At 41.5% G+C, this 14,724-nt stretch overlaps 1 protein-coding gene and 1 long non-coding RNA gene across 4 annotated transcripts in view; one reads left to right on the forward strand and one right to left on the reverse strand.

The window, feature by feature from the left end:
• Positions 1-13,748, reverse strand: part of LOC129371880 (dipeptidyl peptidase 9-like) — a 28,690-nt gene extending 14,942 nt beyond the window's left edge. Inside the window, exons 1-3 of one of the 3 annotated variants that reach the window (XM_055048737.1) lie at positions 13,583-13,748; positions 12,159-12,295; positions 11,172-11,262 (exon numbers count right to left, since the gene is read on the reverse strand). In XM_055048737.1, coding sequence (XP_054904712.1) covers positions 11,172-11,227 — 56 coding nt within the window. In that variant the 5' untranslated portion in view covers positions 11,228-11,262; positions 12,159-12,295; positions 13,583-13,748. Of the gene's footprint in view, positions 1-277; positions 307-11,171; positions 11,263-12,158; positions 12,296-13,582 lie in introns of those variants that run through there. The other 2 variants (XM_055048729.1, XM_055048746.1) reach the window with 2 other exon arrangements.
• LOC129371988 (uncharacterized) lies at positions 6,393-9,098 on the forward strand. Its single transcript, XR_008607216.1, has 3 exons — positions 6,393-8,226; positions 8,805-8,854; positions 8,956-9,098. It is a non-coding gene; the product is annotated as an uncharacterized LOC129371988 (long non-coding RNA).
• Positions 13,749-14,724: the final 976 nt, after the last annotated feature.

The following is a 14,724-nucleotide window of genomic DNA, read 5'->3' on the forward strand; positions in this document are numbered from 1 at the left end:
TTAGTAATTTGAAAAAATTTATCTTCACAATTTATCTTCCGCCTGATAAACGTGTAAAGCGTCCTGATGCTGCTGAGTCACTCAGACTCAATGACAGATCATAGAAGAAGTAATGCAAGGAGATATTTCAGCTTGCATATTACAATAGTTCATAATAATTAAACAAGGATTTATTTCAGTAGTGTTATTACTTTCCCAATTTCCTATTTTTTTTGTTTGCAAGAACTTTTTCACAATTTTTTAAGATGTTTTGTTGTTAACAAAGCATAGCTGATACCTCAATGTACTTCTGAGTTTAAAATGAAGAGGGATCCCAGCCAGCACGCATGAGTGGGCCCACTTGTGTTTGATGTGGCTACATGGGTAATGAGTGGGCATGGGTTTTATCTGGGCGAACTGCATGGGACACATATGGTTAACCTAAAATGAGACCCATATGGGCTGGCCCATATGGGCTAAATGCATGGGCCCTATTCAGCAACTAGGTGGGCTATCTGGGAATGGGATAGTACTGGGCAACACTATATGGGGCCCATGTGGTTTCAGTATCATGGGCCCAACATGGGAAGCCCATGTGGGCTGACCACATTGAACCCACATGACATCAGCATGGGCTGACCATATATGGGTTAGACCTGGGTGTGGATATGTGGGCCCCAGTCCTTTTTTAAGTGGGCTATCTGGGAATGGGATAGTACTGGGCAACAGTATGTGGGGCCCATCTGGTTCTAGTATCATGGGCCCAACATGGGAAGCCCATGTGGGCTGACCACATTGAACCCACATGACATCAGCATGGGCTGACCATATATGGGTTAGACCTGGGTGTGGATATGTAGGCCCCAGTCCTTTTTTAAGTGGGCTATCTGGGAATGGGATAGTACTGGGCAACAGTATATGGGGCCCATGTGGTTTCAGTATCATGGGCCCAACATGGGAAGCCCATGTGGGCTGACCACATTGAACCCACATGACATCAGCATGGGCTGACCATATATAGGTTAGACCTGGGTGTGGATATGTGGGCCCCAGTCCTTTTTTAAGTGGGCTATCTGGGAATGGGATAGTACTGGGCAACAGTATGTGGGGCCCATGTGGTTCTAGTTTCATGGGCCCAACATGGGAAGCCCATGTGGGCTGACCACATTGAACCCACATGACATCAGCATGGGCTGACCATATATGGGTTAGACCTGGGTGTGGATATGTGGGCCCCAGTCCTTTTTTAAGTGGGCTATCTGGGAATGGGATAGTACTGGGCAACAGTATGTGGGGCCCATGTGGTTCTAGTATCTAGGGGCCCAACATGGGAAGCCCATGTGGGCTGACCACATTGAACCCACATGACATCAGCATGGGCTGACCATATATGGGTTAGACCTGGGTGTGGATATGTGGGCCCCAGTCCTTTTTTAAGTGGGCTATCTGGGAATGGGATAGTACTGGGCAACAGTATGTGGGGCCCATGTGGTTCTAGTATCATGGGCCCAACATGGGAAGCCCATGTGGGCTGACCACATTGAACCCACATGACATCAGCATGGGCTGACCATATATGGGTTAGACCTGGGTGTGGATATGTGGGCCCCAGTCCTTTTTTAAGTGGGCTATCTGGGAATGGGATAGTACTGGGCAACAGTATGTGGGGCCCATGTGGTTCTAGTATCATGGGCCCAACATGGGAAGCCCATGTGGGCTGACCACATTGAACCCACATGACATCAGCATGGGCTGACCATATATGGGTTAGACCTGGGTGTGGATATGTAGGCCCCAGTCCTTTTTTAAGTGGGCTATCTGGGAATGGGATAGTACTGGGCAACAGTATATGGGGCCCATGTGGTTTCAGTATCATGGGCCCAACATGGGAAGCCCATGTGGGCAGACCACATTGAACCCACATGACATCAGCATGGGCTGACCATATATGGGTTAGACCTGGGTGTGGATATGTGGGCCCCAGTCCTTTTTTAAGTGGGCTATCTGGGAATGGGATAGTACTGGGCAACAGTATGTGGGGCCCATGTGGTTCTAGTATCATGGGCCCAACATGGGAAGCCCATGTGGGCTGACCACATTGAACCCACATGACATCAGCATGGGCTGACCATATATGGGTTAGACCTGGGTGTGGATATGTGGGCCCCAGTCCTTTTTTAAGTGGGCTATCTGGGAATGGGATAGTACTGGGCAACAGTATGTGGGGCCCATGTGGTTCTAGTATCATGGGCCCAACATGGGAAGCCCATGTGGGCTGACCACATTGAACCCACATGACATCAGCATGGGCTGACCATATATGGGTTAGACCTGGGTGTGGATATGTGGGCCCCAGTCCTTTTTTAAGTGGGCTATCTGGGAATGGGATAGTACTGGGCAACAGTATGTGGGGCCCATGTGGTTCTAGTTTCATGGGCCCAACATGGGAAGCCCATGTGGGCTGACCACATTGAACCCACATGACATCAGCATGGGCTGACCATATATGGGTTAGACCTGGGTGTGGATATGTGGGCCCCAGTCCTTTTTTAAGTGGGCTATCTGGGAATGGGATAGTACTGGGCAACAGTATGTGGGGCCCATGTGGTTCTAGTATCATGGGCCCAACATGGGAAGCCCATGTGGGCTGACCACATTGAACCCACATGACATCAGCATGGGCTGACCATATATGGGTTAGACCTGGGTGTGGATATGTGGGCCCCAGTCCTTTTTTAAGTGGGCTATCTGGGAATGGGATAGTACTGGGCAACAGTATGTGGGGCCCATGTGGTTCTAGTATCATGGGCCCAACATGGGAAGCCCATGTGGGCTGACCACATTGAACCCACATGACATCAGCATGGGCTGACCATATATGGGTTAGACCTGGGTGTGGATATGTAGGCCCCAGTCCTTTTTTAAGTGGGCTATCTGGGAATGGGATAGAACTGGGCAAAACTATGTGGGGCCCATGTGGTTTCAGTATCATGGGCCCAACATGGGGAGACCATGTGGGCTGACCACACTGAACCCACATGACATCAGCATGGGCTGACCATATATGGGTTAGACCTGGGTGTGGATATGTGGGCCCCAGTCCTTTTTTAAGTGGGCTATCTGGGAATGGGATAGTACTGGGCAACAGTATGTGGGGCCCATGTGGTTCTAGTATCATGGGCCCAACATGGGAAGCCCATGTGGGCTGACCACATTGAACCCACATGACATCAGCATGGGCTGACCATATATGGGTTAGACCTGGGTGTGGATATGTGGGCCCCAGTCCTTTTTTAAGTGGGCTATCTGGGAATGGGATAGTACTGGGCAACAGTATGTGGGGCCCATGTGGTTCTAGTATCATGGGCCCAACATGGGAAGCCCATGTGGGCTGACCACATTGAACCCACATGACATCAGCATGGGCTGACCATATATGGGTTAGACCTGGGTGTGGATATGTGGGCCCCAGTCCTTTTTTAAGTGGGCTATCTGGGAATGGGATAGTACTGGGCAACAGTATGTGGGGCCCATGTGGTTCTAGTATCATGGGCCCAACATGGGAAGCCCATGTGGGCTGACCACATTGAACCCACATGACATCAACATGGGCTGACCATATATGGGTTAGACCTGGTTGTGGATATGTGGGCCCCAGTCCTTTTTTAAGTGGGCTATCTGGGAATGGGATAGTACTGGGCAACAGTATATGGGGCCCATGTGGTTTCAGTATCATGGGCCCACCATGGGAAGCCCATGTGGGCAGACCACATTGAACCCACATGACATCAGCATGGGCTGACCATATATGGGTTAGACCTGGGTGTGGATATGTAGGCCCCAGTCCTTTTTTAAGTGGGCTAACTGGGAATGGGATAGAACTGGGCAAAACTATGTGGGGCCCATGTGGTTTCAGTATCATGGGCCCAACATGGGGAGACCATGTGGGCTGACCACACTGAACCCACATGACATCAGCATGGGCTCATGTCATGGGCCCAACATGGGGAGACCATGTGGGCTGACCACACTGAACCCACTGTGGGTTCAGTGTGGTCAGTACATATCCACGCCCAGGTTGGACCTGGGTGTGGATATGTAGACCCCAGTCCTTTTTTAAGTGGGCTAAATGAGACAAAATTGTAGAACAATGTACAGGGGTTGGACAATGAAACTGAAACACCTCTCATTTTAGTGTGGGAGGTTTCATGCCTGAATTGGACTAGCCTGGTGGCCAATCTTCATGAATTGCACATTGCAACAGTAAGAGCAAAGTGTGAAGGTCCAATTAGCAGGGTAAGAGCACAGTTTTGCTCAAAATATTGCAATGCACATAACATTATTTGGGACATACTGGAGTTCAAAAGAGGGCAAATTGTTCACCAAGACAGCAAGTCTTTGTGATTATCAAGAGCCACAGTATCCAGGGTAATGTCAGCATACCACCAAGAATGACGAACCACATCTAACAGGATTAACTGTGGATGCAAGATGAAGCTGTCTTAAAGAGATGTTTGGGTGCTAACCTGGATTGTATCCCAAAAACATAAAACCACGGTGCCCAAATCACGGTAGAATTAAATGTGCACCTCAACTCTCCTGTTTCCACCAAAACTGTCCGTCGGGAGCTCCACATGGTCAATATACACAGCCGGGCTGCTATAGCCAAACTTTTGGTCACTCGTATCAATGCCAAACGTCGGTTTCAATGGTGCAAGGAGCGAAAATCTTGTGCTGTGGACAATGTGAAACATGTATTGTTCTCTGATGAGTCTACCTTTACTGTTTTCCCCACATCCGGGAGAGTTACGGTGTGGAGAAGCCCCAAAGATGCATTCCAGCCAGAGTGTTGTATGCCAGAGTGAAGCATGGGGGTGGATCATTGATGGTGTGGGCTGCCATATCATGGCATTCCCTTGGCCCCATACTTGTCCAAGACGAATTGATGCTGTATTGGCCTCAAAAGGAGGCCCTACACCACGCTAATAAGTTATTGTGGTCTAAAACCAGGTGTTTCAGTTTCATTGTCCAACCCCTGTAGTTAACCTGTCACTTTCAAAATTTTGACTGTATGTCAAAGCAAAAGCTGCAAGAGCAAGATTCTCAAAACTTGGAAAGAATTACCCGAGATGTCAGCTTTATAGTCTTTGCCAAGGCAATTGTTACTCAGCTGGCCTCTAATGGAGTTGATTTAAGGTAAATTGTAGAATTTAATTTTTTTCTTGTAGGAAACCTCGACGATAGTAAAGGTTGGTGACCTTGACCATTGTCGAGGTCTCCAGGACGAAGGTGACCTCGTCTTGGAGATCACCCAAGGATATATTTTGCTGATAGAACAGAACATCCATGTCTTCCTAATGTTTGAACCTAAAACATGTTCACTGTGTGATATCTATGCCTGGCTCATTTACAAACACTAGGCTTCCAGAGGACCAGGATATTAAAACATTAAAAATAATTCTACAATGCTTTATTTTTTTAAACCAGTTCAGTATTGCTCTAGCCACACTTTGAACCCTTAACATTTTTTCATGTTATTATTTTATGCTAGAACAGTCCAGTCCAGTCTCCAAGCCAGTACGCATGAGTGGGCCCCCCTTGGGTTTGTAGTAGGCCATATGGGTAATGAGTGGTCATGGGTTTTATCTGGGCAAACCTCATGGGACACATATGGTTAACTAAAATGGGACCCCTATGGGCTGGCCCATTTGGGCTAAATGTATGGGCCCTATTCAGCAACAATGTGGGCTAACTGGAAATGGGACAGAAATGGGCAACACTATTTGGGGCCCATGTGGTTTCAGTATCATGGGCCCCACATGAGAAGCCCAATGTGGGCTGTCCACATTAAACTAACATGACATGAGCATGGGCTAACCATACATGGGTTGGACCTGGGCAGGAAAATGTAGCCCCTAGTACTTTTTTTCATGGTCTAAATGGGACAAAATTGTAGAACATTTTAATCGACAATGTGGTTACCCTGTCACTTTCAAACTTTTCACTGTATGTCAAAGCAAAAGCCAGTTCAGTATTGCTCTTGCTACACTTTGAACCCCTAACTTTTTTTCATTTTATTATTGCAGTCTGAATGTCTTAAAACATTTTTTTGAAATAATCTGTTTGAATATATACGTAAACTCATATTCTGGTGCTTACTCAAAATTAAGCAGAGTGGTCATGGTTGAGCTTTAGTCCTTGTTTTATTTTTAATAATAATAACTTTTTATTTTATTTTTATTATTATTTTTTATCAATTGGATGTTTAGACATCCATAGAGTTTACTGCAGCCTGTTCGCAGCAAGATTTAAATTTTTATTTGGACAAATAGTTCAGATCAGACCATTGTGAAAAATATCACAAAATGTTTAGAAAAACAAAAAACATTAGCAAGTGAGAGACAAGAGTAAAATTTTGAGCATCTGTTTTTTCATATATTTGCAAACATTTTCCAAGTCATCAGTATAAATAAAAATAAAAAATAAAAAAACGTAACATTTCTGTTAATGATTCATTTGGTTCCAATTACCTTTTTGTTCATTGTTTGCTCTGAGGCACCGTTGCCAATAAAGGTTGGTGAATTGAAGTACCGGTAGGCACTTTACACATCCACTGAAGAAAATAGTTCCAAAACATATTTGAATAAGGAGGACAACGAAATGTATTTATTTACATTGAGAACTTTTGCAACATCGGTTTTACATTTGTTAAACCGATGTAGCACTCTCAAAAATTAATCTTGTGTTTCTTGGAAAACGTAAAATGACCCGCGGATGGATATGCGGTTTCAAAATCAAGCCTGTTCTCTTCATCAGTCCGTTGGCGCGGAGTCTGCCTGTTGGCTGATCTACGAAAGAATCTGTAAGTACATTTCTTCTGTTTTACCTAGTACCAAATTTTAGGGAGAGATTTTAAATCGCTTGTTAAAAAAATTGTTGCTCGTAACAAATCGGACGACAGTATCCCAAAAGAGGCTTAATTGTTATTGTTATTTTTGCTTTTCTTTAGGGTGATACTTTTTCTGATATTGCTAACACACACAGCTACACACAATAGGCAGATTTTAGTGCAGACCGATTTCAAACGCAGCGTTGTGGGCCAAACCATTTTCAAATACCGCCGCCATTCTATTTGTTGAGCTGCCATTGGTTCATTTGAGCGCCAACGAGGCAGAATGAAATCGGTTCACTGAAGAATCTATGTTGCTAGCAGAGGTTGTTACAAAGTGTCTGGACACAATAAAACCATTTGTATGATTTAAAAAGAGTAACTATTGTGCTTTCATTCTATGTACTTGGGCTTTTAATAATCTTTCTCACAGTCACATCAGCATGCATGGGTGGGTCTCATGTATGGATTCAGGCTGGTTTGGCTGGGACCCATGCAAGATTATTATTGTCGTTTTTTTCAATAAAACTGCATTGAATCGTTTAGCTTTGGGCTATATAGGTAATGATAAGAGGGCATGGGTTTTATCTGGGCCAACTGCGTGAGGCTCAAAAGGTTAACCGAAATGGGACTCATATTGTTGGCTCAATTGGGTTAAATGTATGGGCCCAATTCAGCATTAACGTGGGCTAACCGGGCATGGGACAGAAATGGGAACACTATATGGGGCCCATGTGGTTTCAGTATATTGGGCCTAAAAGGTTTTTTGTAAATAGGATGAAGGCATTGTAGTTCATATTTTTAAATTCTTTTTTTAATTGTTGTGTGACACTTTAAAGCGTTTTGTTATGTCATAGTTTATTTCAATCTGCCGCTATTGTGTTGGTCTAGAGTAGTCATCAGTGTCAGGGTTCCTGTGTGTGTATGTGAGTGTCGCATCTTATTTCAGCGAGGATCTTTGTGAGGAGCCCGTGGAGCTTGGCACAGGTGGAGGAGCAGCAGAATCTTCAGTCTACGCTAGATTGACTGAAGATTCTACTGGTGTATGCTAGATGGTTGCATACACCGGTAGTCACTCTGGCCTCTCCTGTTGTGAACAGTTTTCTGAGAACGTTTCTGTGTCTACTAGAAGTCACCTGGTCTCTGTGTTTGTTCGATCCTAGGGGTTTTGTCGCCTCATTCGAGAACTCACCAGTGAATACCTGCCTGCTCGCTCCGCCGATTCCACTGCCTCCACTCCACCCTTCGAGCTTCCAGCTCTCTTCCATTCCCACCTCGCATTTACCTTCGGAACCGCTGCACACCCTCTCTCAGGAACCTGGCATCTCACACCCACGCCTCGAAAGACCCGCACCGAAGTAAGCCTGTTCCTGTTTCCCCTCCGATCACTCATTCTAAGCCCGTCATAACTAAGTTCGTTCAGGCCAACCTGGTCGAGTGGTCCTCACCCTTCCGCTGATGTCCGGGAAATAGATTTTATTTTGTCCTGTTGTAAATAAATCACTCACTCATCCCTATCCAACGTGTGGTTACTGCATGTGGGTCCGTAAATTGAAACCCATCATGTCAATCAGTGGCCAAGCCTGAAACAAATATTGAAAGATGAAGAAATTCTTTTTGATATTTTTGCAATATTTAGCTAGCAGTTATGTGAAATGTACTTATATTTAATTGTAGCTCTAATTTTTTTATATGTGCAATGTTTTAGGCTTTATTAGTTACATTTATAGTGATTTTCTAAACTTCTCTTAAGAGTAATACTACTGTCTTAGTCCTGTCACGTTAACAAAGAAATTAGGATAATTGCAAAACTGTTCAGTGTTTACAATATAAGGCTTCAGTAGTTAATCATACAAAGGCTGTTTTGCCTTAATTTTTTTATTTTTTTGAAAAGTCTAAATGTTATATTGCACTAATAAAATATATATTTTTGCAGGCTTCAAGAGGATCAGCGTGTGAAGATCACTTTATAATGATTTGAAAAAGGTAGATTAATATGTTAGTAAAATTAAGCACATAAGAGTGATATAATGACAAACTGATGAACAAAAACAAAATGTTGTCCTGTTATTGTCATTGTACTTAAGGTTGCCATGGCTACAGAAATTGGAGGAGCATCCTTAGATGACACAATACAACCAGCTGTGCGATTCCTCATGTCCCATGAACTGGAAGTCCAGTTCAACCTTTTTGGCCAACATTGGAAACAAGCTCTTGGACCTGCGTCTCTTTGATGTTTGTATGGTAAATATCAGTTTTTATTGTCAGAGTAACTTTTTTTTTTTCACTTTTCTTTTTAAACATATGTTAATTTATTTTGGTTGTTTTATGCTTTTGTTTGTTATTTTTAGTAATGTTTTTAGGTTAAAAATTGAGTCTTCAATTTTTGGTTTTATTTGAACAGTATTCTTTCACTGTTGTTAAGAACTTAAAAATTTGAAGGTAATATTGTTTGCATTTCAAACAATATTAAAATAACCACAAAACCACGATAGAACCTAGTAGTTGATTTATATAGATGGATATATTTTAAATTTACAGTAAGAATATAGTTTCTGTACATAATAATGATGACTCAAGAGTCCTTTTGATTATGGCATATTTCTGCAAGCATTTTTGCCCCATGAAGGGGAGATGCAAATCTCATGAATGTTACATTGTGCTAAAATGAAACACTAATACAATTTCTACCTTTGCTTGTTATTTCAGGGGACTTAAAAGAAATTATCCATCTACAGAATCACACAAGCATACAGCAAAGACTCTCAAAGTGGTTTACTGGAGCCCGAGTGGAAGTGGAAATAGACTAGAGAGACTGCCAGTTCAAACTCAGGTTGGGGAGGTCTTTCAAGATGGACAGTTTCAGTAAAGTATGAGAGATTTCAAATTTAAGCATGCATATGGCATGTAGGTTATTTTTAAAAATGTTTAACAAAAATGTATTGTGAAAGATCTATATAGGTGTGTATATTCACATTGTGTGTATCAATGTGAATATACGTGTATAAAGTTATATAGATAGTATTTAGATGTATACATTTATAGACCTGTAGGAAAATATGTAGGTGTATTTGTGTGCATCTATAGATATATATTTATAGATCTGTTTATAAGTTTGTTATAGTAAACTAGCTTCTGTTATTTTCAAAGATGTCGTGAATAATTGCAGATTTCTTTTTGTGGCACCATTCCCTGAGTATTAATGAAGTTCTAATAATTGCTGTAGTGAGGTAAAAAATAACTCCTGACAATATTTTAAATTACTAAATAAAAGCCTTGAGCAAATAAATTTTTCATCTCTTTTTTTTTTTATTTTTTATTTGAACACGTTTTAAGCTGGACTTTGGATTGTTGATCAAGATTGCATATCTATGAATGTAATTCACATCCAGGTTAGATGAGAATTGTTCCTACAGGATTAAGGCATCTGGGTCCCGCTGAAAGCCCAGTTAGCACCCATTGAAATCAACCTGGGCAAACCCCTGTGGGGCCACCATGGAAACCGTGGACAAACCCACTTGTTACCCATATCTAGCCCAGTTCAGACCCAATTGGGACCCAGGTAAATATTCCTGACAGCACCCTAGTGGGCCACAGATGGGCCCACTAGGGTGGGCCCATGTGGGGCCACCATGTGAGTTAACCACATGGGCCCTACTGAAAGCCCAGTTAGCACCCATTGAAATCAACCTGGGCAAACCCATGTGGGGCCACCATGGAAACCGTGGACAAACCCACTTGTTACCCATATTCTAGCCCAGTTCAGACCCAATAGGGACCCACGTAAATATTCTTGACAGCACCCTAGTGGGCCACAGATGAGCCTCATGTAAGTTAACCATGTGGGACCCACTGAAAACCCAGTTAGCACCCATAAAGATTTACTTGGGCAAACCCATGTGGGGCCACCATGGAAACCGTGGACAAACCCACTTGGTACCCATATTCTAGCCCAGTTCAGACCCAATAGGGACCCACGTAAATATTCTTGACAGCACCCTAGTGGGCCACAGATGAGCCTCATGTAAGTTAACCATGTGGGACCCACTGAAACCCAGTTAGCACCCATTGAAATCAACCTGGGCAAACCCATGTGGGGCCCACCATGGAAACCGTGGACAAACCCTTTTGGGACCCATATTGCCTGCCCACTTATATCCCATATGGGGCCCACCTAGGTGTGCTGGCTGGGATGTCAAGTGTTAATTTTATGAAGCCAAGATCTGAAAAACAAAATGCTTTTTTTTTAGATTTAACAGGAAAATGAAGTGTTTTTTGACCCATATAAATAAAAACCTCTTACCTTTCCTGGCCGTCTTCTGTTTTGTCGTCGGTTTTCAGCCTCTTTATCTTGTGCATTAACTGTTTAACAAACTTTAGCCAGATCCGACCGCCTGCAAAACAAGGTAATGATATAAAAATTATAGAAATGAAATAAAAAGGCTTGTTCTGGAATAACAAGCATTTCTAAACGTTCACAAAAGCCTAAAGGAAAGTTAAATGTGACTTAAATTTGTGGCACATTGCCACCGATTGTGGGGCTGGGCGATAGAGCTTGAAAATAAAATCTGATTTTTCCATACAAGGTCCAATTTTAATACTTATGTTTCTTTCTCAGTTTCTTCTTTTTAAACTAAATATTTTCAATCTTCTGCGAGTTGTGTGAGAGAGTATTAGGGCCATGCTTTATTTATAGTCATAATATGAGCAATGATGAGGCAATTTTATCAGAAAAAGTCTTAAAATGACAAGAAAAATACATTTTAGTGAAAAAAACTTCAGCTCAGTTTGTGGTTCTTTCTTCTGATAAAAATTTGAGAAATTTGAAATATTTTTTCTTTTCTTATCTGTAAAACAAATACCAAACTATAAACTTTTTAAAATTATTTTTCACGTTGATGCTCTCATAAAAGTTTCACTTAATTCTACTAATATTGCAACATTATTCTGGTAATATTAACACTTTATTCTCGCATTATGTCAACTTTGCCACACAACTTTATTCTGGGATTACTACAACTCTATTATTGTAATATTATGACTTTATTCCTCCAATTGAAATAAAAATCTTGGTTTATATTCCATCGTCAAGTTGATTTAAATTCAAAGTCCAAATAAACAAAAGCTGTAAAACACACTTGTGTATCAAGATGGCCGCCCTGAGCGTGCTGACATCACTCGAGACTGAGAAACCCAAGAAGTGCATTGGTGGAATTTTTTTTTTTTAAACTGTCCTTCAAAAACCAAAACTGTGATTAATCAATAAAGTGGATTGATCGCCCAGCCCTACCTGATCACATGCTGAAAACAGCGAGAGTTTTCCCTAAGCTGCTTCCTGGAAGATCCGCTCCTCTTCAGCTGATTGGCGCCAATGTTCTGGTTTCTCACCACATGTGAATCAGCTGCAGCGCCCTGACAGCTTGACGTCTGTGTCACAACGGTGGCAAATATTACACTGCAACTCCATATTGTACTGCAGGATGTCTCCTGCTGCCTGTTTCTGGCCTAAATGACCAGAAAATTCAGCTTCATTTACCAAAATAAATCAGCTTAAATGATTAAATTATGAACACTTTTTAAGTACATCTGAATAGGTTTAGCAAACCAATGGAAAACCTTGTTTATTTAAGTCAAATTAAAACCCATTAAAATATTTGAGAGCATAAGTTTACATAAAATACTCAATATTCAATTAATACTAACATTTTTCAGTTTTAGCTAGGATAACCAAAATTACTTTTTAATAAACAATTAATCAATCCATTAATCACAACGAGTTCAAATGGGCTTGATAATTTCAATTCAGATTTATTGAAGCGAAATTTTGTCTACGAAGCCATTTTATTTTTAATTTCGGTTGTCTGTGGGTTTTATTTCCGTTCATTAATAATACCACATAATTCTGTAATTATACAGAGATTATAATTTCTGCATAATTCTTTTAAAAATTGATCTGATGTAATATTCCTAAATGCTTCTTTTCCATTATATGCAAGCAGCGAAATCATAATTAATAGAGATAAAGAGTTGAAAACATCGGTCTGTGTGTAATTAATCTACGTAATATGTTGCACTTAGTGAATTGAGTTGATGAAAACTAACAATAATACATTTATAATCTTTCTTCTTTTCATTTTGTTTACATAATTTCCAATGCAAGGAAATTAATCCATCTTGTTTTGGCAGAAGTTTTAGGTTTTTCTTTAATTAATAAACTAAAAACACAAATAATTTTCTCAACAAAAACTCCAAATGTTCTCTATTCAACAGGTCTTTTTTTAATTATTATTTGCAGCTCTAGGTTTTATTGAGCAGGACTGGATACAGAAATGTTTTTTCAGATGCTAACGGTGACAAACTGACTCCACTCGAGTGAATCTGAACCATTTTGATTCGTTTTGTTGTTGCAAACCTGAAGTTTGTCCAGGTTCTAACAGTTCATCTGGATCTACTTAAACCTGGAACCTCCTCAGTTGTGTCATTAAAACACAAACTCAGTTTGACACTCGGGTAAACCTTGAAGTGACTCACTGAGTGACAGGAAACATCTGGGTGAACATCCAACGTTCTTATGAACCCGGTTTCGACTCAGTCAGTGCATCATCATCATCATCAGCCGTTGGGTTTTAAGCTAGCTAGCACAACACGCACAGTAAACAGGACCAAAAGGGATCTAAACGGAGTTAACGGCGTTCAAACTTTCTGCTCACAGACCTTGAAAGTTTGTCTTCTCCTCTCGGTTCGAGTGCTGCGGTCCAAGCGGGAAGTCGGAGCCGAATAAGCCGAGGAAGCGGGCAACTTTCCCGGGGGGCAGCTAGCCGCTCAGCGCTAATGCTTTAGCAACGCGGAAAGAGACGGACGGCGAGTGGAAATCACGCTGAAACCTTTACCCCGGATATGTTGGGACTCGGAAATTCAGCAATAAAATGAAACATTGTAGAAAATGGTTTTGTTAAATGCACCTTGGATTCATGATTTATTAGTCTAAATTTAAAAAAAGTCTACTTTTAACACAAGAAACTTTCTTTTTGCTTGAAAAAAGAAAGCTAACTCTGACTGCTGTTGTAGTTAATGGTAATTTGAATAATTCACAATATAAATACCCAGTCAACACAAACCTGTGGAGCACCAACCAGGGCTGGATTCACCAGAATGTGGGCCCCTGGGCTGGAGCCATTTTGGTGCCCTCACCACTGAGAAAAAATTATTTTACTAATGCAAATTAAAGTACATAAATAGGTATTGTAATATCAGCAGATGTGAACTGATGCATATTGTGTAAAATCTGCTTTTGGCGCTTTAGATCATATTATAATGTTACTCCCTCATCAAAAACATTTGCCGAGCGTTTCCTTGATTCTTTGCATGAAATGTAATTAAATCTCCCATGGGAACCATTCAGCTGCACAAAGTGCCTGAGTGGACCTAGCATCACCTTCAGTTTCCAAGTTTCTGCCTACAGGCTTGCCCATTGAGCTCCTTCAGACTAGTCAGCAGCAATTAGCAAACACTTGGTGGAACTGTGCATCTTCTGAGCTCATTACAGAAGCTACTTCTCAGTGCAACACTGGTAAAAACATTGTTAGAGTTAAAAGATGTTATGACTTCCTGAAGGCAGAGTTTAGAAAGAGCAGGAGATTTCAAAGAGACAAAGTTCCAAATTTAAGACATTAAATCAGGAAGTACAATTTCTTTTAAGTCATATTTGATAAATAGCATTTTATAAGAACTGATGGGATAAATAAACCAACACTCGATACTGCCCCTTCAACAGTGACACTGTTTTCTGTGAATGTCAACAGTTTTTTGTTTTCCCATTAATAAAAGACCCCTCTTTATATTATTGTTTGCAAATT

Source organism: Poeciliopsis prolifica, unplaced genomic scaffold (genome assembly GCF_027474105.1).
Source record: "Poeciliopsis prolifica strain line A6 unplaced genomic scaffold, Auburn_PproV2 SCAFFOLD002, whole genome shotgun sequence".
Taxonomy (NCBI): Eukaryota; Metazoa; Chordata; class Actinopteri; order Cyprinodontiformes; family Poeciliidae; genus Poeciliopsis; species Poeciliopsis prolifica.